The sequence below is a fragment of the Macrobrachium rosenbergii genome, chromosome 27, assembly GCF_040412425.1.
Source record: "Macrobrachium rosenbergii isolate ZJJX-2024 chromosome 27, ASM4041242v1, whole genome shotgun sequence".
NCBI classification, from domain to species: Eukaryota; Metazoa; Arthropoda; class Malacostraca; order Decapoda; family Palaemonidae; genus Macrobrachium; species Macrobrachium rosenbergii.
The window spans coordinates 12,831,917-12,854,419 of record NC_089767.1 but is presented as its reverse complement, the minus strand read 5'-3'; the positions used below and the strand labels follow the sequence as shown (position 1 = coordinate 12,854,419).

The following is a 22,503-nucleotide window of genomic DNA, read 5'->3' as shown; positions in this document are numbered from 1 at the left end:
TTGTCCTTATATCTGCAAGACAAAGCACACAAAACACTGCCACTGAAGGAGACCTACTTGCTTCAAATTCTGCGGGATGAACACGAAATACACGCAGCAGAACCCTACTTGCGTGATCACTAGGAAAGTGTTGATGATGTAGCCTACAGCGGTTGCGTATTTTCTGCATCCTTCGGGCCCGTGTTCGAAGCAAGCTTTGGCAGATTCTTCGTAACTTAGCGAAGGGACTTTCGCTCTTCTGCAGAGTTCCTTCGAGCATTTGACCTGAGGCAACGTATTGGGGTGGAAATAATATCATGCCTCAAGAAATAGTAAAATTGAATAAATTTGAAGTAAAATGTTACTTATGGTTATCAATACGACTTCACAAGCAACATCATTGAAATGACGATAATCTTCAGGATTTTAACAGCGCAGTGAAGATAGAAGGGTAATCGTTAATTAAAGTTAGCAGACAAACCCTACTGTGGCACAAAATAGCATGGTTGATAAGGAACTGTAGTTACTCAGATGTCTTTACTGTTTTCATCCGCTGTATTATAGCTTGTTACTAGTGATGCATTTTTCAGATAAACTTTGCAAGTTGGATGATTAGTGTAAATGACAGTTTACCTAAGGCTAGAAATTATACGTCATCAATTTTAGATGTGGATAGCTTAAAATTTTCCGTTTTATTTTTGTCGATAATCATATCAACATTTATCATCCTTCTTAATTTATCCTCTGACAGTATCCCTTGGACTTTCATGAAACATCGTGATTTTCCTTCCCAGTGCTTTCTTAGCAACATTCTTTTTCATTCTCAACGTTTTATGGGTGAATAACAGCTTTTTCCACTTATCAGAAGCCACACCCAAAGCATCTGGCGGATTGAATGGGAACTGAGAAGTATTCCCCCATAAAACGTTGAGAATTAAAAAGAATGTTGCTAAGAAAGCACTGGGAAGGAAAACCACGATGATTAATGAAAATCCAAGGGTTACTGTCAGAAGCTAAGTTAAGAAGGATGATAAATGTTGATATGATTATCGACAAAAATAAAACTGAAAATCTCAGTAAAACATCGGCAAATCTGATAAGATATTTGATAGCTTCTAACAGTAAATGTGAGTAACCAAGTGACTCTATCGGATCGAGTTATCAGTCAAATTCGAGAGAGAGCTGCTGGACAGCTGTCCCTCTGTTTCCAAGCCTTTATTTTATCGCCGTTATGTTGACGACACTTTTGTCCTTTTTAAAGAACGTCACCACTGTGACCAGTTTTTGCAGTATGCTAATTCACAACATAATAACATTAAATTTACTTATGAATTAGAAAATAATAACCAATTATCCTTTTTAGACACCATCGTCATCCGTGAGGACAAGAGATTTCATACTGGTGTGTTCCGCAAGAAAACCTTTACTGGTCTTGGGCAGAATTTTTACAGTTCGTGCTTTTATAATTTTAAATTGAATTCCCTGTCCACTCTCCTCCACAGGGCCATAACACTTACATCCGACTGGCATCGTTTTCTCTATGATTATTTTAAATCCAACTGCTATCCATCCAATTTATTTTTAAAGTATGTTAAGAAAACATTGGATAAGTCCTTTCACCCTCCTGCTACCACACACTTGGAACATAAATTAACATATTATATAAGTTTTCCCTTCACGCATGACACCTCTTTCCTACCCAATCTAAAAAGGATTTTAACGAATTATTTTCCTGCAGTTGACGTGAAGCTCATATTTAAGAACCCAAGAACTATTGGCGGTATGTTTCGTCACAAAGAAAAACTGCCCCCTTTATTGCAGTCCGGTGCTGTTTATTTATTTATTTACTTGTGCCAATGCCATTGTCAGACATACGTGGGAAACACACGCCGACTGCTTAAGGTCAGATGTGACTCACATTTTGGCGTTAGCTTTCGCACTGGGTGCAAATTGTCCAATCCCGAAACATCAAATATTAGAAATCACATAAAACTATGCAAAAGTAAAATAAACTATAATGATTTTAAGATTATACTAACCAGTCAACACGAACACCACCTCCCTATTCTTGAATCGTTAGCGATCAAGAAGCTTGTTCCTTCTTTGAACAAGTATTCCTCGTCCACGCCCCTGTATATAGCTTAAACCACACCCCACCTCATGTTTATTGTTTTTTCATACAGCAACTGAACTTCGAGGAATAAGGTCTGTTAGTTAAAATATTCTATTTCTTTCTCTCTTTTTTTTAACAATTTTATTTTAGGTTTACCTTTTATATTGATGTTTTACTTTATCACAATTTATTTGTACATATATCCTAACTTTTCTTGTTGTATTTGTATATTTTACTTTGTATTTTTAGCCTTGAGGATGAGACAAGGATCTTGAAACGTAGGCCGTGATGAATAAAGGAAAACCATGTACCAAGCTGTCTGCTTTAGTGCCTTCTTGCTGTTTTGCTGAGGAATAGCCTGCTTTCACATATATATATATATATATATATATATATATATATATATATATATATATATATATATATATATATATATATATATATATATATATATATATATATATATATATATATATATATATATATATATATATATATATTAACTTTATCACATACACAATTGTTCTGTGCATTAGTAGAATTACTAAAAGGACCTCATTCAAACTGTGGTGGTATGAATTTCGAGGAGTCACCTGCATGCTTATAATATATTGCAACTCTATATCAATTAATTTAAAAAAAAGCTTAATTAGCATTCAAAAGGGAGATAATAGTTAATACTTGAGACAACGTCAATTTGATACAACTGATACTTGTGGTTTTCTAAATGATACCATACAACAAAATACTTCTACCAATGTTACAGCAGTCAACAATGGGAATAAGATAATCCATTAACCGAAAGCATAATGAAAAGCAAGGATGAAAAGTGTACATCGATCAATGACGGAAAAGCAAATAGCCTGTTAACCAGCAGCACATAGGGCTCCTCAATACTTGACTTATGGTTCGACTGCACTTTCTTGCAATGGTAAAACGATGTTTTCCATTTTACCTCTGTCAGAGTATTCCACTCTTGGTGGCGATTTACAAGGAGTTAAGTAACCTTGAATCATGCAAACGACAGTGAATACGTGTAGGTCAATAATGTCAATGATCAAATAAAGTACAAAAATATACTAATTAATACATGCATATAGTTATGAAAATACAGTTGGACATTATATATATATATATATATATATATATATATATATATATATATATATATATATATATATATATATATATATATATATATATATATATATATATATATATATATATATATATATATATATATATTTATATATAAATATAATAGATATACATGTGTATATATGTGTGTGTGTATGTATATATATATATATATATATATATATATATATATATATATATATATATATATATATATATATATATATATATATATATATATATATATATATATATATATATATATATATAAAGTGCATGTAGGTGTGTGTGTGTGTGTGTGAGCCTGCACAATTATATTTCTGTGAACCTGTATCACGTGAGTAAATTTACAGAAAAAAAATAACAGTTTTATTTATGAATATGCAGCTTTATTTAATCACTGCTTAATCTAGCTAAACTTGGTTACAAGAGCATCTGCCCTCAGCACTGCCACTCACCAGCAGGAACATACAGTCGATGCAAATGATGCCGAGGAGGGGAGTCAGAACCAGTCCCACCCAGAGACCTGCGTGCTTGAAGGCGTCTGGCATGGCCAGCATCCCAGGGCCTATATTTCCCTTAAGGGTATGAATCAGGGTCTCGTTATCTCTGTGGGCGATAAAGGATGATTACACTGATTCTCTGAAGAATTAAGTAGGTTTTGTCATCTGTCTATCTTTGGAGTTATTATTTAGTTTTATAGTTCATAGCAAAAATGGGAAAAAGCACGTTAAAAAAGAAGAAGTTCATAGAGAATGAAAAATATTTTTCAATAGCACAAGCACTCAGATAAACCTTCTGATCACATCAGAATGAAAACTTTCATGAAAGTTCATATTATATAAAGTTTTAAATTTATTAAACGCTAGGCTGATTCCCAACCTGTAGCAACGTTCATAAAATTTTCTCTTAAACTGATTAAACACTAGGCTGATTTCCAAACTGAAGTAAAAGGTATCAAATCCCTGGGTACAAACACGAAAAGACAAAAGTCAAGAGCAAAGATGCCGTACGTGTTTCACTCGGCTGACAGAAATCTTTAACACTAAGAAAGGATAAGGTTGCTTAAAGAACTCGAGGTAGTTCTGACGCAAGAACAGATTAATTTGACAACAACATATTTCAAAGGCGCCATCTGAATGTTGGGACAGCCCTTTTCTTAGATATACAGTCACCGTCACACATCTACGTCCTAATCCTCTATCCGACATCCAACTGGCTCACGAGCAAAGAGGATCGATGCCTAGGCAGTCAATAACACTCACTTAGCAAGAACTTATAACTGGTTGGAAGGACAGGTTTAGAGGAAATACTTGAAGAGTACTCTGCGACTGAGAAATGGATTAATTTTGTCTTCGTATTTACGTTCACGGTGAAAATATAATGAATATAACCTCGTTCGATTCACACAAGTCGTTCCCAGGATGAAAAGAAGTGGCTGTAGGTGTATGCTACTCTAAGCATCTATATTTCAGCACTCTCGCCAATGTATTTCTAGCAATCGTCCATAAACTGTAACCTTAGAAGGAAGGAACCTTAAACTGGGCATCATTTTGATTAAAAAGAAACACCAACAGCTATCAAAATAACACTTACGTTGTCAGCCTTTGCTTATCATGTTCAGCAATAAACTTTGAGACGATCTGACTGCCTGTAAACGACGGTTTTCTTTCAGGACTGCGGTCACTCACACCGAGAGTATTTTCTGTACTCCCGTAGTCCCGTATATTCTGTCCGGAAGAGAAAAAAGAATCACTTAAGGTTTACTGTGTTATGAGTGCATGCGGTCACTAAGATGATAATAATAATAATAATAATAATAATAATAATAATAATAATAATAATAATAATAATAATAATTATTATTATTATTATTATAATATTATTATTATTATTATTATTATTATTATTATTATTATTATTATTATTATTATTATTATTATTACTTTGTAAATAAACCAGAGGAAGGTAGATGTAACACTTGTATGGGTCTCAGTGCACCAACAATCCAAATCGATAGATTCCATCCAAGTGTATTGATCTTTACAGAATAATACCCATCTTATTCGCTTCAGCTTCAAGAGTTCAGATTTCAGGTACTTAGTAAACCATGTTGCTTAAGGAATCAATATTTCATGCTGACGCCAGAGTTCAATAAAAAGTTGAAGAAACAGTACCCTGGAGTTGTCAGGCTGCGCCAGTATCACCATATTTATACGATATCTCGGAAACTACACTAAATTACTTAACAAAATGCTTCTCGATCTTCTCTACACCATACAGCACTTATACATTTCTTCTAACCTGAATGTGTTTGGTGATGTAGATGACGAAGCATTAAAATATTGTGCAAATGTTCTGCGGTTTTATTCCAGGCGGGAGAGCAGACGTAAAACAGCAAAAGAGATCAAAATACGCTCTGATTAAGTTGGTTAATAGTCATAGTAAAAAGTTCGGCGGGCTTTCAGATGATACAGAGTAATTCAGATTAAATATGCATGTCTTCTAAGAGAGAGAGAGAGAGAGAGAGAGAGAGAGGAACACAAAGTTCGTTAAAAACTATGCGCGCAAAAGCGCTCATGTGAAAATAGGCGTACGCCAAGGCCCACTTAATGGCAAAGAAATGAACTTGGCCCAATGACCGCATGGCTGGCTATTATTCGCTGAGAGAACTAATGAATCTGAGTCTCGGGGTACAAAGGTTGGTAAAATCCACGCAATAATAAAATGGACGATATGCTTTCAATAGTGGCAACCTATTTCATCAGTGTAACACAAAATTAATTTTCTGGAGATGGTCACCCAGCGAACGTGTTCATTAAAATTCATCCATATCCGTTCATCCGTTCTTGAGACACGGGCAAAAAACTTCGTTGAACATCGAATGGAAGGGAGTGGACTATGACAAGTCTCTCAATAATAAATATAAAATGTTCTTACTAATGTATTGAATAATCAAGGGAGTCTGCTGCCTTAACGATTCTTCAAAAAATCGATGTTGGCGACTATTGAATTCTGTGCCCTCTAGAATCAGACAAGTTCATGCAAACAAACGAAGAAACACTTCTTCGTATAACTAAGGTCTAGAAATACTAACGCAGTGTCACTATAGAAAACCAACCTCTGCATCCAATTTTCTGTAGCCTTTCTTCGACATGGTGGAAGAAGAAGGCGATCAGTGACACTCGAGCGGGAAAAGACAGTGACCTCCACTCTAGTCGGGGCATGTGCTCTCGCGAACGGCCGTCCTAACACTGATGTAGGATATTACTAACTGTGGACCTGGAACCTTCACACACCAGTCTATTTGCATGAGTCACCGAAAAGTTTGCTTTTGTTTCCTCTTGTTTGTTATCACACAAAGGACATTATTTGACATTCATCTTTCTCCTTAGAGCATTTACAAACTAGTTATTACTACCTTTATCTTAAGATTTACATTTAAAACATACAGAATCTTTTATTGAAAACGTTGAATACTTGGTAACAAGGCAAGGTCTTATGGGAGTCATTTCCCTATAAATAACTTGCCAACAGAGACACCCCTCAACAACAGTGACAGAGCCATAGATATTATTCAAGATATTAATGGACGGAACAGTTCATTCACGTGACTCATTGCCCCCGGTGATGTCTGTTCATTGACTTCGTTATCTTCATGATGCACTAAGCTGCATCCTCTGTGTTTTAGAAAAAGTAAAAGAGTTATAGTGTTTAGGACATGACGCATATATATATATATATATATATATATATATATATATATATATATATATATATATATATATGTATGTATAAATTACAGTTAATGCACTAATGTTGCCGTGGCTATTGTAGGCTCGGCACTTTAGCATCTAGGGAGGTCAGTTAAAAGGTTCAAGAATACAAAGGCAACAGGAGGTGCTGTGATTACTAACGAGATGATACTATACTGTACAGTGGTCTGGTAATAGGATGATTGAGTAGCTGACCAGGTTGTGTGAAATATGTCAGAAAGAGTGAAAGATTCCAAATTCCTTTGTGTAAAGGTAATGGTGACAGAGGCAGCTATAAGTGTAAAGTCACCACATCGACGTCAGCAGAGTGCTTCGAAGGCGTCATTAATTAAGTCTCCACTGAGCAAGTTTTCTTTGGTGACTTCCCATTTTCTTCACACTCAATTCGTCACGCCTAACGTGCCAGGTCACGCATTTTCTACCATTTCAACTTTATATGTATCTGTCCAACTGTCACAAATTATGTATCGTATGTTTCTTTATTCGCAGGCATCAAGACTGTATCCATATTGGAGTTCTGTATGTTTTTGTATTGTAAATTATACTTGTTTGCCGTATATTATTGTTAATTGTTTTTGACCTCAGGTCACGCTCAATGTCATTGTCTTCCGCAGTTCGGCGCCAGTCGGCCGCTATATAAACTGCCTGAATCTGTAATAAACCAGCAGTAACTTTTACCTGCTCGCGGGAGATCTACCTTCGCCAGCTCCTCCCAGAGGTCCGCACCCAGATTCCTCACCCCTACACCATGCCTCTCGACAACGTCATGGAAACGGCGCAGCACTTCACGGACTGCGTGAAGGCCACACAGCGGCTAAAAGCGCCCACACAGTCAGTCAGCTCCGTCCAACCGGAAGAAGAAACGGAGCAGGGAGTCAACGCCGTCGCCGGGAGGCGTCCACCGCCCCAAAACAAATGGAGTTCCCTGGGCCTCTGTCGCTACCACAAGTGGTTCGGCAAAGACACCCGAAACTGCTTGTCGCCCTGCTCGTTCGCCCGTTCAAAAAACGGGGGTGGCGGCGGCCAGCAGGACAAACTGCCATGGCAACCAAAAAACCCAGGGGCCCAGAACCAGTAGGCTTCTACGTCCGCGACACTGTCTCCGGCAGGATGATGCTGGTCGACACAGGGGCCTTTAGATCGATCTTTCCGGCATCCAGGGAGGACCGCAACCAGAAACCAGACCCGGCCGCCTTCCTGACGGCCGCCAACGGATCCCCCATCCTCTCCTACGGCACCAGGCCCCTGTTGATCTCCATCCTTGGCCAGAATTACTCCTGGGACTTCATCGTCGCGGACATAGGAACCCCACTCCGGAGGGCGGACTTCCTGGCGCACTTCGGCCTGCTAGTCGACGTGAGGCGTAAGCGCCTCCTCGATACTGACTCCTGCCAATCCCCCCCATTAACAGCAGGACCCAAGGCACCCACCATCGGCTCCGTCGCCCCCCACCAGTACGCACACCTGCTGACGGAGTTCCCCGAAGTGTTCAAGCCCGAACTTCGACAAGTCCCCCGGGCCCCGACCAAACATGGCATATACCACCACATAACAACTAAAGGCCCCCCAACACACGCGAAGTTTCGAAGGCTTCCCCCACAGCACCTTCAGGAGGCGAAGAAGACATTCGCAGAGATGGAGCGGATGGGAATCTGCAGAAAGGCCTCCAGCCCGTGGGCCTCCCCCCTCCACATGGTGCAGAAACCGGACGAATCCTGGAGACCTTGCAGCGACTACAGATGTCTCAACATTGCAACTGAGCCCGACCACTACCCCTTGCCCGACATGCAAGACCTCACAGCCTCCTTTCACGGAGCCAAGGTATTCACTAAATTGGACCTTCTTAAATCATACATTCAGGTACCTGTCGCACCAGAGGATATACCAAAGACCGCCATCATCACGCCGTTCGGGTCCTACGTGTTCGCCTTCTCCACCTTCGGATTGAGGAATGCCGGAGCGACCTTCCAGTGGCTCATGGACAGCATCCTCGGGGACCTGAAATTCTGCGTCTGCTACATTGATGACATCCTCATATTTTCCAGGTCTCACAGTGAACACCAACAGCACATCCGGGCAGTCCTGCGGCACCTCCAGGAGAATGGCCCATCGTCCATTTTGACAAGTGCACCTTCGGCGTCCAGAAAGCCAACTTCCTGGGCAACGAGGTATCTCCGGCAGGCGTCCGCCCACTCACATCAAAAGCAGCAGCCATAACCAGGTTCCCAACCCCCACCTCCGTCAAGGCCGTCCAGGAGTTCCTCGGGATGGTGAACTTCTACAGGCGGTTCATCCCCGGGATCGCACACACCACGGTCCCCCTGATGGAAGTTCTCAAAGGCCAACCAAAGTCCCTGTCTTGGGGACCCAGCCAGCAGCAGGCCTTCTCCCTGACAAAGGCCACCCTCGCCGAGGCAACCGCCTTGGCACACCAGGATCCTAAGGCCCGTCTCCAACTAACAACGGATGCCAGTAACGTTGCCTGTGGTGCTGTCTTGAAGCAGGTCATCAATGGCGCCCCCCAGCCCATCGCCTTCTTCAGCAAGAAATTCAATCCCACAGAGAGCCGCTACAGCACCTTCGACAGGGAACTCTGAGCGATGTTCCACGTAGTCCAGCACTTCAAGTTCCTCCTGGAGGGGGATGCCCTTCACAATCTTCACGGACCACCAGCCATTGGTTCACGCCTTCACTAAGCAAGGGGACGCATGGTCCTCCAGGCAGCAGCGCCACCTCTCAGCCATAGCCGAATTCACCTGCTCCATCAGGTACCTCCCCGGCAGGAAAAATCCTGTAGCAGACGCCCTCTCCAGAGTCGAGTTGAACACAGCGCAGCTCGGAGTAAACTACCAAGACCTCGCCAGAGAACAGGCCGCTGACCCAGAAACCCCAGCCTACCGCATCGCCATCACATCCCTTAAAGTGGCGGGACATGACCCTCACCCCCGGAGGCCCACGTCTCCTCTGCGACATCAGTACGGGTCAGCCCCACCCCTTGGTTCCAGCCTCACGCCGCCGCCAGGTATTCGACATAATTCACGGCCTCTCACATCCCTCTGGCAGAACTACGGCCAAGCTACTCTCAAAAAAGTTTGTCTGGTACGGGGTGCAGAAGGACGCCACGTCCTGGGCGAAACAGTGCCTGCAGTGCCAAACCAGCAAGGTGGGACGTCACACGCAGTCCGGGGTAGGCGAGTTCCCGCAGCCAGAGCGCCACTTCGGCCACATTCATGTCGACGTCGTCAGGCCCTTTTCCCCATCAGGCGGGTCCAGATACCTCCTGACAGTGGTGGACCGCTCGACAAGGTGGCCCGAAGCCACACCTATGCAAGAAACCACCGCCAGCGCGTGTGCCGAGGCCCTGCTTTCCAGTTGGGTTAGCTGCTTCGGCGTCCCAGACCACATCACAACCGACAGGGGCCCCACTTTCCTGTCCGAATTATGGTCCGCCCTGGCCCAGCTGCTGGGAACCACGCATCACACCACCACGGCGCACAACCCGGCTGCCAACGGACTGGTCGAGCGGTTCCACAGATCCCCGAAGGAGTCCCTCATGGCCTGCTGCACCACCGAGGACTGGAAACATCAGCTGCCGTGGGTCCTCCTCGGTTTGAGAACCACCCCCAGAGCCGACGGCACCCCGTGGTCCTGGGCGAACTTGTGACAGAAGATCGCCACATCCCATCACTGCAGAGGCTCTGCGACGTGGCCAGCAAGTTCGCCCCTTGCAAGCACATGTACACCGGCAGGTCGGCCACCTTCACACCGCCAGACCTGTCATCTGCCACCCACGTCTTTGTCAGGGTTGACGCCGTCCGCCCGCCACTGACCAGGCCCTACAGGGGCCCCTTCCGCATGCTTGGAGCGGAACAGCAAGGTGTTCCTGCTGGCACTCCCCGGGAGGAATGACTGGGTTTCAATAGACCGATTAAAGCCCGCCTTCCTGGAGGAGAGCACCGACGTCACCGCAGCACCTTCCCCGCCCAGCCGATTTCGCCACACCCAGGCCCCCGCAAATGGCAGGCGCGCGGCCGTCCCAGGAAGGGACCGCCCGCACTAGCAGCCCAACACCCTCACGCGCAGGAGGCCCCTCCGTCGTCCTCAAGAAGCCGTGGTACCCTTCAGCGTCCCAGCAGATACACAGATTAGTCAGACGTGTCTCACGTCTTGGAGGGGGAGTATTTGTGAAGCCACCACATCGACGTCAGCAGAGTACTTCGAAGGCATCATTAATTAAGTTTCCGCTGAGCAAGTTTTCTTTGGTGACTTCCCATTTTCTTCACACTCAATTCGTCACGCCTAACGTGCCAGGTCACGCATTTTCTACCATTTCAACTTTATATGTATTTGTCCAACTGTCACAAATTATGTATCGTATGTTTCTTTATTCGCAGGCATCAAGACTGTATCCATATTGGAGTTCTGTATGTTTTTGTATTGTAAATTGTACTTGTTCGCCGTATATTATTGTTAATTGTTTTTGACTTCAGGTCACGCTCAGTGTCATTGTCTTCCGCGGTTCGGCGCCAGTCGGCCGCTATATAAACTGCCTGAATCTGTAATAAACCAGCAGTAACTTTTACCTGCTCGTTTCTTTTGCACCTTGTACATAAGAATTACAGAGTTACAAAAATAAGTGAGTATACCAGGGACTCTGTATATTATTTTTAATAACAAAGTAAGACAAATGAAAGAAGAACTGAAAGGGGACAATGTGAATGTATTTAGTGTTTGTTATTGAACATTTATGTGAGAAGTTTGAAAGCACTGTAAGGGGAAACACTACATTTGGCGTACATGGATCCTGAAAAAGCTTCTGAAAGAATAGACGAAGGGACAAAGAATGGTGTAGAAAATAAGCTACGAAGAGAGATTAAATGTTTTTTTCTGACGAAAGCAAAGGGTGTGGTAGAATATATAAATGAGAAAGTGGTGGGTGCGGTGTATTAGTGGTTTTGAGAGAATGTGTGTTATGTCTTCAGTGCTGTGTAATTTCTTTACAGATGGACACACTGTAGATGTAACATGATGTTTGTAGATGGCACAGAACTAAATTCCAGAAGTTAGTAATGGAGTCAGAAATGTTGACAGCGAATGTAATATGAACACTGGAAGAATGGAAACAGTGATCTGTACCGGTTTTTGGAAGTAAATATAATGGGTACCTATAGGATGAGAGATAAGGTGAGTCCTATAATAGGTGAAACAAGTAAGGTAGCTAGTTGTGTGCAAAGGAAAGCAAAGAATCTTCGTAAGTCTATGGAAGCTAGCCACCATTTGTGTCATTTTACTTGTGGTACTTTGCATTTGCACATTACATTTTTCTGAGTTCATGCACACACATACATATAAACCTGTGTGTGTGTGTGTGTGCGTGTTAATTGTGGGAGTACGCGTGTTGTTGTGTGTGGAGTGTATTATATGGCAAAGAATTCTTTTCGTTTGCCCGTATTTTATTAGGAACACTGTTAAGCTGGAGAACCGTATATTCAAACTGAATTTGAAAGATATCCTTTTTGCGCCAGATATCAACTTACTTCTCAAAGAACGTAGCTACAAATTAGAAAGAGAAGCCCACCCAATGTGATACAGTGGAAATATTTGCTTTTTAAAGGCCCTTCCCCCTGGGTGCTCTACTTGCTAGAAAAACAAACGTATTAGAGGCAAACATAAAACTGACAACTTGATGTAAGTACCCTTACTGTATCTATCAAGTACTCGAAATAGCTTTCTAGAGTATATGTAAATGATAGGCCAGAAGGAATAGCAAATGAAAATATTAATGTGATGATAACTTATTAGGTATTACTCTTTAGTAAGTTCTGCTTGTACATATGTCTATGAAGGCATCATTACCATGGCCGAAGCGCCACGTTGTGTCTTTTAACCACAGGTTCTTAATCTCTTTGGTAAGAAAGGGTTCCTTTTCTGTCTTATAAAGACATTGTTATCAAAGTTATCTGATAAATTACCCGCCTCTCTCTCTCTCTCTCTCTCTCTCTCTCTCTCTCTCTCTCTCTCTAGCCCTTTGTTGGCCGACTCGGTAGAGCTTCAGACTGTCATTCGATGGGCCGGAGTTCAATTTTGGCCGGCTGATGAAGAGTTAGAGGAATTTATTTCTGGTGATAGAAATTCATTTCTCGCTTATAATGTGGTTCGGATTCCACAATAAGTTGTAGGTCCCGTTGCTAAGTAACCAAATGGTTCTTAGCCACGTAAAATAAGTCTAATCCTTCGGGCCAGCCCCAGGAGAGCTGTTAATCAGCTCAGTGGTCTGGTAAAACCAAGGTATACTTACTTTATTTCTCTCTCTCTCTCTCTCTCTCTCTCTCTCTCTCTCTCTCTTTCTTAATACTTAACAGTGAATTTTGGAATGAAGATAACATACCTGCCACAAACTCATGCCATCCATCCAAGTACTGACGCTAACACCAATCCCAGAGTTAGAGTTAAAACCAATGGTGTAAACGAATGTGTTACTACAGCCCACCATATATATATATATATATATATATATATGTGTGTGTGTGTGTGTGTGTGTGTGTGTGTTTGTATGTGTATTAACAAATAATAAGCCACAAATACCCTTAGAATCATATTCACTTTACCCTTTAGAATAACTTACGCCTACAGGGACTTATGCATTCAACATATTTCCGTCTTATATCTATCTATCTATCTATCTATCTATCTATCTATATATATATATATATATATATATATACTATATATATATATATATATATATATATATATATATATATATATATATGTGTGTGTGTGTGTGTGTGTGTGTGTGTGATATGTGTGTGTGTGTACAGACATATAATTTTATGTATTCATATATATATTGTGTGTATATATATATATATATATATATATATATATATATATATATATATATATATATATATATATATAAACAGGCAACATCTGATGTCGAGGTATCGCTCTTTCGACCGTCGAACTATCATTGCAACAGCTGTATCAGTCAGTACAGAATCGATTCATTTCATAACTGCTTTATTTTTGTTCACTTTGGTGAGTGCTACCTATCTGTAAGTATATCTTTCAAACAGAGGAAATAAATTATCAGCCATAAAACCTAGACTTAAAAAAGAAACAAACTATACCATAGTTTTCACTACTTATTTATAATTCATAATCAATTAAATGCACTTATCAGAGCAAAATTTGCACGCTCCGGCTAGTCTCGCTCATTTCAATCACACGCTTAGGTACAATTGCCCTTTGGTTACAGCCATGACTTTGAGATTAAATGACCTTTCGCCCCGGCTAGAACAATATTTGCTTTACTTAGGTATTTCAGAGTCAGTAGTCTGTCTCATTGTTGATAGCTGATATATATATATACACACACACATATATATATATATATATATATATATATATATATATATATATATATGTGTGTGTGTGTGTGTGTGTGTGTGTGTGTGTGTGTGTGTATGTGTGTGTATGTAAGTATGAGGGAGTGTGTGTGTGTTTTATATTGAATAAATGGGTATCTGAATACCTACAAGAATTAATAAATAACAAAAACTCAAAACAGAATAGATGTATAGCAGAATAATATATGAATACTAGAAAGATAAGTTATACAAATGAGAAAACGCGGCAACCAAAACTATCAGCACTGGTACTCGTGAAAACTAATCTACTCGTAATTAGAGCCCTAGATCTCACTTTCATACAGGTAAATGTTCCGACAGAAATGCTGAAGCCATCATTCCCTTCTAAAAACCGCAGAAACTCTTAATTAGTAACAAATATTTCACCATTCTGAAAGCTTTTCTTGTCATCGCTATCCTTCATGTAATTTCCGGTACCCGCCTGTTTTCATACAGTAAATCTCAAAGTTCCTCAACCTTTACTATCTGCTCTTTCCACTCCATGCTCAAGTGGACCATTTCATTTGTTAACTTCATGTGTTTTTTTTTATATCATAAGTGTCATTCTAGTACGTTTTCGTTCATCTATTTTTTTTACACTTCCTGAACTCCGTTTATTCCTATATTGGCCTATGGACCGTATCGTGACCCAGTGCTGCATACACTAAACCTCTAAGGTTTATCATAATTTTCAGGAACTTAACGGTTTTTTCAAGAGGATGATTTACCCCACAACCCACGACCACTTGAAATTCTCTATACCGATCTAAGGGCAGGCCTGAGGCTTGGGGTTCTTTCCTTACTCTCACATGACAAGCATTGACGGCAGTTTTCCTTTTTTTTATTCTTCTTTGATTTTTTCGCTCCGAGGAATGTTTACCCGGCACTCATGATATGGGATTCCCGAACTCTACCGGTTAGCCACGGGAGACCTTGACTCATACCCAATAATGAATGAAGTCATCTCTTTCTTATCTTATTACAAGTACCACGCCATACCCGTCCCATTCCTCGCCATCGCATATCTGCATTTTCGAGATTTTTCCCTTGAGCAGTATCCAAGCGTAACAGGAGAAAAATCATTTTTTTTTCTAAAGGCTTTCTCTAAATGATCATTTTGGAAACGTTGCCTCTTCCACAGCAGAACACTCGTGGTGTATACAAACCTCAGCAACGGCGTTGTTGGGATATTTTGGGAATAATAACATGGTTCTTGTTGAAACTTAATCAGAGTGGTTGACCGTTGCCTTCTTTAATTGCTAATCAGTTGAACACCCGTTGTGCTACAGGGTGATGAGCTACCCTCCTCCACGAATGAATAATCTGATAGGAGTTTGATTTTGTTCGTCCATAGTCTGACGGTAATGTAGACTCTACTGAATCAAATGGTACGATTAAACAGACTTACCTCATTGGCTGATATACTCTTGTCATCAATGAAAGAGCTTGTGTTATGAATCTACTGAACTAAACAAAAACCTTTATAAAAAAAAATTCCATACTTTATTTTCTCTCTTATTTTTTTTGTTCCCATTCTAGAGATGTGTATATACAATACACACACACACACACACACACACACACACACACACACACACACACACACATATATATATATATATATATATATATATATATATATATATATATATATATATATATATATATATATATATATATATAAAACTGAATCACGAAAATATGGAACGTGATGAATATATAAATAAAGATAAAATCCATGAAGGAAACGGAAACACTGGAGTGCTATGAGGCCTTTCGACACTAGTCCTTTACTTAGCAGACTGAAGAAATATAAAAGTATGTTTACAAAGAAAACTCATATAAATGACAGAAGGGGATTATAAAGGAAACATATGTACCTGAATCCAACACAATTGAAGAATTAATACCACTGCCAAAACAGGATTAAATACTTAAGAGGTTTTTACAAAGGATTAAGATCAACCGTTCAGGAGCAGGGACAGGACAATTAAAAGATTATACAGGTTCGTGACTGACCACCTAAAAATTTTTAGTACAACACAATAATTCTTTTTTTTTTTTTTAAACAATAATAACTTTTTGCAAGATGAACATTTTTACAAAAAAATTATATTAAACATACGGATATACAGAAAATATATATCAAGTAGCTACCTTGTAATTAAGTCAGTGATTTTATAATTTTAGGTCATTCTTGAACATTTTTCTAATACAGGGGTCCAAATATACATGCCAGGGCTAAGATTAAAATTACAACTGGAAGTAAGCTGGATAATATGACTCAATAGATGTTAATAAAAATAGCCCTAAAGAAAAACAACAACATAATATATAAAATTCCATGTTTGGATTGCCCTCATTTTATACTGGCCAATCTATTTCAAAGATTTAGAATTATTAAGCAACATAAGTATTCAGTCAAAACTGACAAGCATCCAATGCTATATTCATTCATTTAAGTGCAAAAACTCTCACAGGATAAATTGGACTGAAAGTTCAGTGATTGCCAGATCGAAAGATTTCTCCTCAACAAATCTATTGGAGTCCGCTATTATCCAGCTTACTTCCAGTTGTAATTTTAATCTTAGCCCTGGCATGTATTATTTGGACCCTTGTATTAGAAAAATGTTCAAGAATGACCTAAAAGATAAAATCACTGACTTAATTACAAGGTAGCTACTTGATATATATTTTTTTTTTTGTAAAAATGTTCATCTTGCAAAAAGTTATTATTGTTTACAAAAAAAAAAAAAGAGAATTATTGTGTTGTACTAAAAATTTTTAGGTGGTCAGTCACGAACCTGTATAATCTTTTAATTGTCCTGTCCCTGCTCCTGAAACGGTTGATCTTAATCCCTTTGTAAAAACTTCTTAAGTATTTAATCCTGTTTTGGCAGTGGTATTAATTCTTCAATTGTGTTGGATTCCAAGGTACATATGTTTCCTTTATAATCCCCTTCTGTCATTTATATGAGCTTTCTTTGTAAACATACTTTTATATTCCTTCAGTCTGCTAAGTAAAGGACTAGTGTGTTGAAAGGCCTGCAGCACTCCAGTGTGTTTCCTTCTAAAATGGATTTTATCTTTATATATATATATATTATATATATATATATATATATATATATATATATACATATACAAATATATTTATATATGTGTTCATATATGTGCTGTGAATATATGCGTACATATATACACATACATATGTCAAGATTTGTGGAAGTGTAACCACAGGGGTTATAAGCAGATATATATATATATATATATATATATATATATATATATATATATATATATATATATATATATATTATATATATATATATATATATATATATATATATATATATATATATATATATATATATATATTATTATATATAAATTTCTGACTCAATGGTCAGGGATCGAACCCAGGTCTCTCAGGTGGAAAGCAAGGGCGTTACCCACTGGGCCATACAAGTCTAAAAAAGAAGTTCGGAACCTGAGAGCAACTGCACCCAAGGAATTACCTGGGCAAGCTAACTGCTTGCATACAGCGAGTTTTCCCCAACTTCCCGACTCAGCAATGACCCAATGGACAACATTTCATTCGAATTATCCCTTCTGAGTGAATAAGATAGAAATCATCAACACACAACAACGTGTGGAACAGAAATAAATTTCTGACTCACGTCGGGATCGAACCCAGGTCTCTCAGGTGGAAAGCAGGGCGTTACCCACTGGGCCATACAAGTCTAAAAGAAGTCGGAACCCGAGAGCAACTGCACCCAAGGAATTACCTGGGCAAGCTAACTGCTTGCATACCAAAGTTTTCCCCAACTTCCCGACTCAGCAATGACCCAATGGACAACATTTCATTCGAATTATCCCTTCTGAGTGAATAAGATGCCAAATCATCAACACACAATCACGTGTGGAACAGAAATCTTTCTGACTCACGCCGGGATCGAACCCAGGTCCCAGGTGGGGCTTCAGAGGGCGTTACCCACTGGGCCAAACAAGTCTGGGGTAGTCGGAACCTGAGAGCAACACATGAGGAATTACCTGATGAAGTGCATATTATCCTTTCCAGACTCACAATGACCCAATGGACAACATTTCATTCAATTATCTTCCTGGAGTGAATAAGATAGAAATCATCAACACACAATCACGTGTGGAACAGAAATAAATTTCTGACTCACGTCGGGATCGAACCCAGGTCTCTCAGGTGGAAAGCAAGGGCGTTACCCACTGGGCCATACAAGTCTAAAAGAAGTCGCTGGTATGCAAGCAGTTAGCTTGCCCAGGTAATTCATGGTGCAGTTGCTCTCAGGTTCCGACTTCTTTAGACTTGATGGCCCAGTGGGCAAGTCCTTTCCAAGAGAGCATCGTTCGATCCCGACGTGAGTCAGAAATTTAAAAAGCATATTAAAAGAAGCGGGAGAATATTCATATAAGGGATAACTTAATGAAATTTGTCCATCATTTGAGTCGGGAAGTTGGGGAAAAGCTGGTATGACATTTATGATCAGGTTATATCTTTGGGTGCAGTTTCTCATGTTCCGACATATTTAGATTTGAAGAAAGTGGGTAACTGCTTTCCACGAGAGACCTGCACGATTTTCGACGTGAGTGAAATTTATTGATGTTCCACCATGATTGTGTGTTGATGATTCTATCTTAAAATATATAGATACAAAATATATATAATCTATATTATATATATATATATTGTTTTATATATATATATGTAGATATTTACTTTACATACAATAGTTTGAATATGTTTTTAAATTTATTTTAGATTCATATGACACTTGTATAAGCATTAAGCTTCAAACGTCCTTTAATATCCAATTGCTCTACCGTTCGGAAATAATATATTTTCATATTCATTTGCAAAGGGAATTTTTAGTTGATAATAAGTTCGTCGTCCCGTGGGCTCAACCAACGAAAGACAAGAACTCAGGACTACAGTGACGCCTTTACCCACACGGCCAACAAGTGAGGTATAAGTTGATACCGACCCTCACCTCCAAATCACAGTCGAACTCAGGTATTTGTATTTAGAATCGATATCAACCCACCTCTGCCATGCTGACCATGTAGTGCGTTTGTCACATGCAGCCATATTATGAATGAATTTTTATCACATCACTGTGATTCATATACAAGCATTAAGCTACAAACGTCCTTTAATATCCAATTCGCTCTACGGTAAAAAAAAATAATATATTTTCATATATGTTACCAAAGGGGAATTTTTAGTTGATAATAAGTTCGTCGTCCTGTTGACCAACGAAGGACAAGAACTCAGGACTACAGTGACGCCTTTATTTCCACACGGCCAGCAAGTGAGGTATAAGTTGATACCGACCCACCACCTACAAATCACCGTCGAACTCAGGTATTTGTATTTAGAATCGATATCAACCCACCTCTGCCATGCTGACCATGTAGTGCATTTGTCGCACGTAGCCGTATTATGAATGAATTTTTATCACATCACCGTGATTCATATACAAGCATTAAGCTACAATCGTACTTTAATATCCAATTCGCTCTACCTCGGAAATAATATATTTTCATATATGTTACCGAAGGGGAATTTCTCAGTTGATAATAAGTTCGTCGTCCCGTGGGCTCGAACCTTGTTGGCCGTGTGGGTAAAAGCATCACTGTAGTCCTGAGTTCTTGTCTTTCGTTGGTTCGAGCCACGGGATGACGAACTTACGAGTATTATCAACTAAAAATTCCTTCGGTAACACATATGAAAATATATTATTTCCGAGGTATATACATATATGAATATGTGTACATACATTATATGAATTTATATATAATATATATATATATATATATATATATATATATATATATCAACACATATGTATACATACATTATACGTATATATATATATATATATATATATGTGTGTGTGTGTATATATATTATAACCCCTGTGGTTTCATAATATTCAACTTTATATACACACTCACAAAGTTGAATACTATGGAACCACAGAGGTTATAATTAAATATATATATATAAATATATATATATATTATATATATGTGTATATATATATATATATATATATATATATATATATATATATATATAAAGTTGAATATTATGGAGCTGTTACAAGAAGAAGGAATGAATGATTTCAAGTTATCGTGACCTCTATGGTCATTGATATGATGTCAGTTAAAGAACTACATAGTGTAGTATATTTATAATATAATTAAAACTTGTAGGAAATAAATTATATCTTATGTAAAACTCCAGCTTCTAAAATATATTTTAAAAATGCCACTAACATCATACATTACATCCTCTCCAAGGATCTTGGCAAGGATGTACCTGTCATCCCCACCCTGAGCTTCACAGAGGTACCAAACTCTTAAATCCCCAAGTCTGGGGGTAGCAACAGAACACATAATCTTAGTGATGATATCTTTTATTGCATATTATCAGGGTTACAGACTAATACAAACAAAGCCACTCCAACATCTTCTAAAAACATAACAGACACCTCACATTTCTCGACTGTCGACCTAACTGCGCAATGTCTCCTCGCTGCTGGGAGAAAGGGCGCTGGTGACTGGTAAAATACATGTACATACGCTACCGGGGTCTAAGCGATGACAGGCAGGGCAGGCGATTGAGACTACAAAGTCTACCCCAAAAGCCAAATCAAAGTCCTTCAAAAAAGAAGGCATCGTTCTTACCCATACAAATGAAGAAAAAAGCACATTAAAAGAAGAAGATCACGGAGAATATGCATATATACATATAACTGTGGTTTTTCTTCACCCATTTTGAGATTAAGAAAGAGCGATGACATTTATGATCGTTATGTCTTTACTTACCGAAATCTTAAAGTCATGTCTATTTGAAGAAAATAAGACTGCCATACCTGTTAGCTTTTCCTTGTAAGATGCCATCATTTGCTGCTTTTGCTGTCTGTTAAAATAGTCAGAACAAGAAAGTATAATCTCTGTTTAAGAGGTATTGTTTTATATATTCTCTGTAGAGATTTCGCTGTACTGACAACGGAGTTTGAATGCAGTTTTTTAAATTTATTTTTAGCTTCTTAATTTGACACTTGAATATCTTGACATTCTATCCACCTTTCAAGAACTACTGTACTTCGGAAGCTGTTCCAGTAAGAAAGTACTATACTGACGCTTGGTCGTTCATTTGCAGAACTCGGTTTTCCGTCCACTCAAAACTGTAATCCCTGATTCAAAGAAGGTATAGAAAAGTCATACTTCGTGCAGATCAGTGAGTAGCTCTCATGTCTTATTTGTAAGATTGGTATTTTAGATAACAGGATATCATTTCTGAAGAGGCTACATCTGTTTCGTGGCTTTAAAATCGTTTCATTTAAAAGGCATTTGTAGGATTTATCAGGCAATATGGACGAAAATATATAATTATCCCCCGTAGTCAAAGCACCCGGAGATGGAACCTCATGGGAAAAATCACGTAAGTTGAAAATATGCAATAAGAAGATTTAGTACGAAACAAGGCTTAGAATTTCGTAACTGTCGGTCACCATAGTGAAGATTACGGCGATCTCTTTTCTGAGGACAGAATTAGCGGCTTTCTGCTCCGTTCCGGAAGATGACCTAATCCGTACGAACGACACTACTGACCGGTACGTCAGCAAACAAAAGACTGCACAACGTAGGTGTTCAATATCAGTCTCGCCTTATCATCGTTCAGTCACAGCGTGCCCAAAGAAAATTAAAGTGAAATGAATCAGCGAACGCTAGGCAATCAAAATTCCCTAATTAATCATCTGATAATATGACTCTTACGTCATAACACATTAGTTTTTCATTGTTCACTGATTGATGATGATTTGTTTTTCCTTTCTCAGTGATAAAAATTATTGACCTCTATGTTGGGGTGAACGAACGGGGTAATAAGTAGGGCGGAACCATCGTGAAATAACATCAGTGTCCCTGAAAGAAGGTTTCACTAAAAAGGACCAGGAATACAAATGGAGAAAAGAAACTTAGGACATTGTGTTAAGTGAAAAGTCAAAATGACATTCGCTTCAGACTGCTTTACAAACTACAA

At 39.1% G+C, this 22,503-nt stretch overlaps 1 protein-coding gene across 3 annotated transcripts in view; it reads right to left on the bottom strand.

Moving 5' to 3' along the window:
- The window catches only part of LOC136853409 (proton-coupled amino acid transporter-like protein pathetic), a 29,608-nt gene extending 7,502 nt beyond the window's left edge, over positions 1–22,106 (bottom strand). For 2 of the 3 annotated variants that reach the window (XR_010857449.1, XM_067128906.1), the window contains exons 1-4: positions 6,351–6,507; positions 4,826–4,959; positions 3,688–3,838; positions 58–264 (exon numbers count right to left, since the gene is read on the bottom strand). Coding sequence is in view for 2 of the 3 variants with exons in the window: in XM_067128906.1 (XP_066985007.1) it covers positions 58–264; positions 3,688–3,838; positions 4,826–4,959; positions 6,351–6,386 (528 nt within the window). In the remaining variant the exon portion in view is untranslated. Of the gene's footprint in view, positions 1–57; positions 265–3,687; positions 3,839–4,825; positions 4,964–6,350; positions 6,508–21,336 lie in introns of those variants that run through there. The other variant, XM_067128907.1, reaches the window with a different exon arrangement.
- Positions 22,107–22,503: the final 397 nt, after the last annotated feature.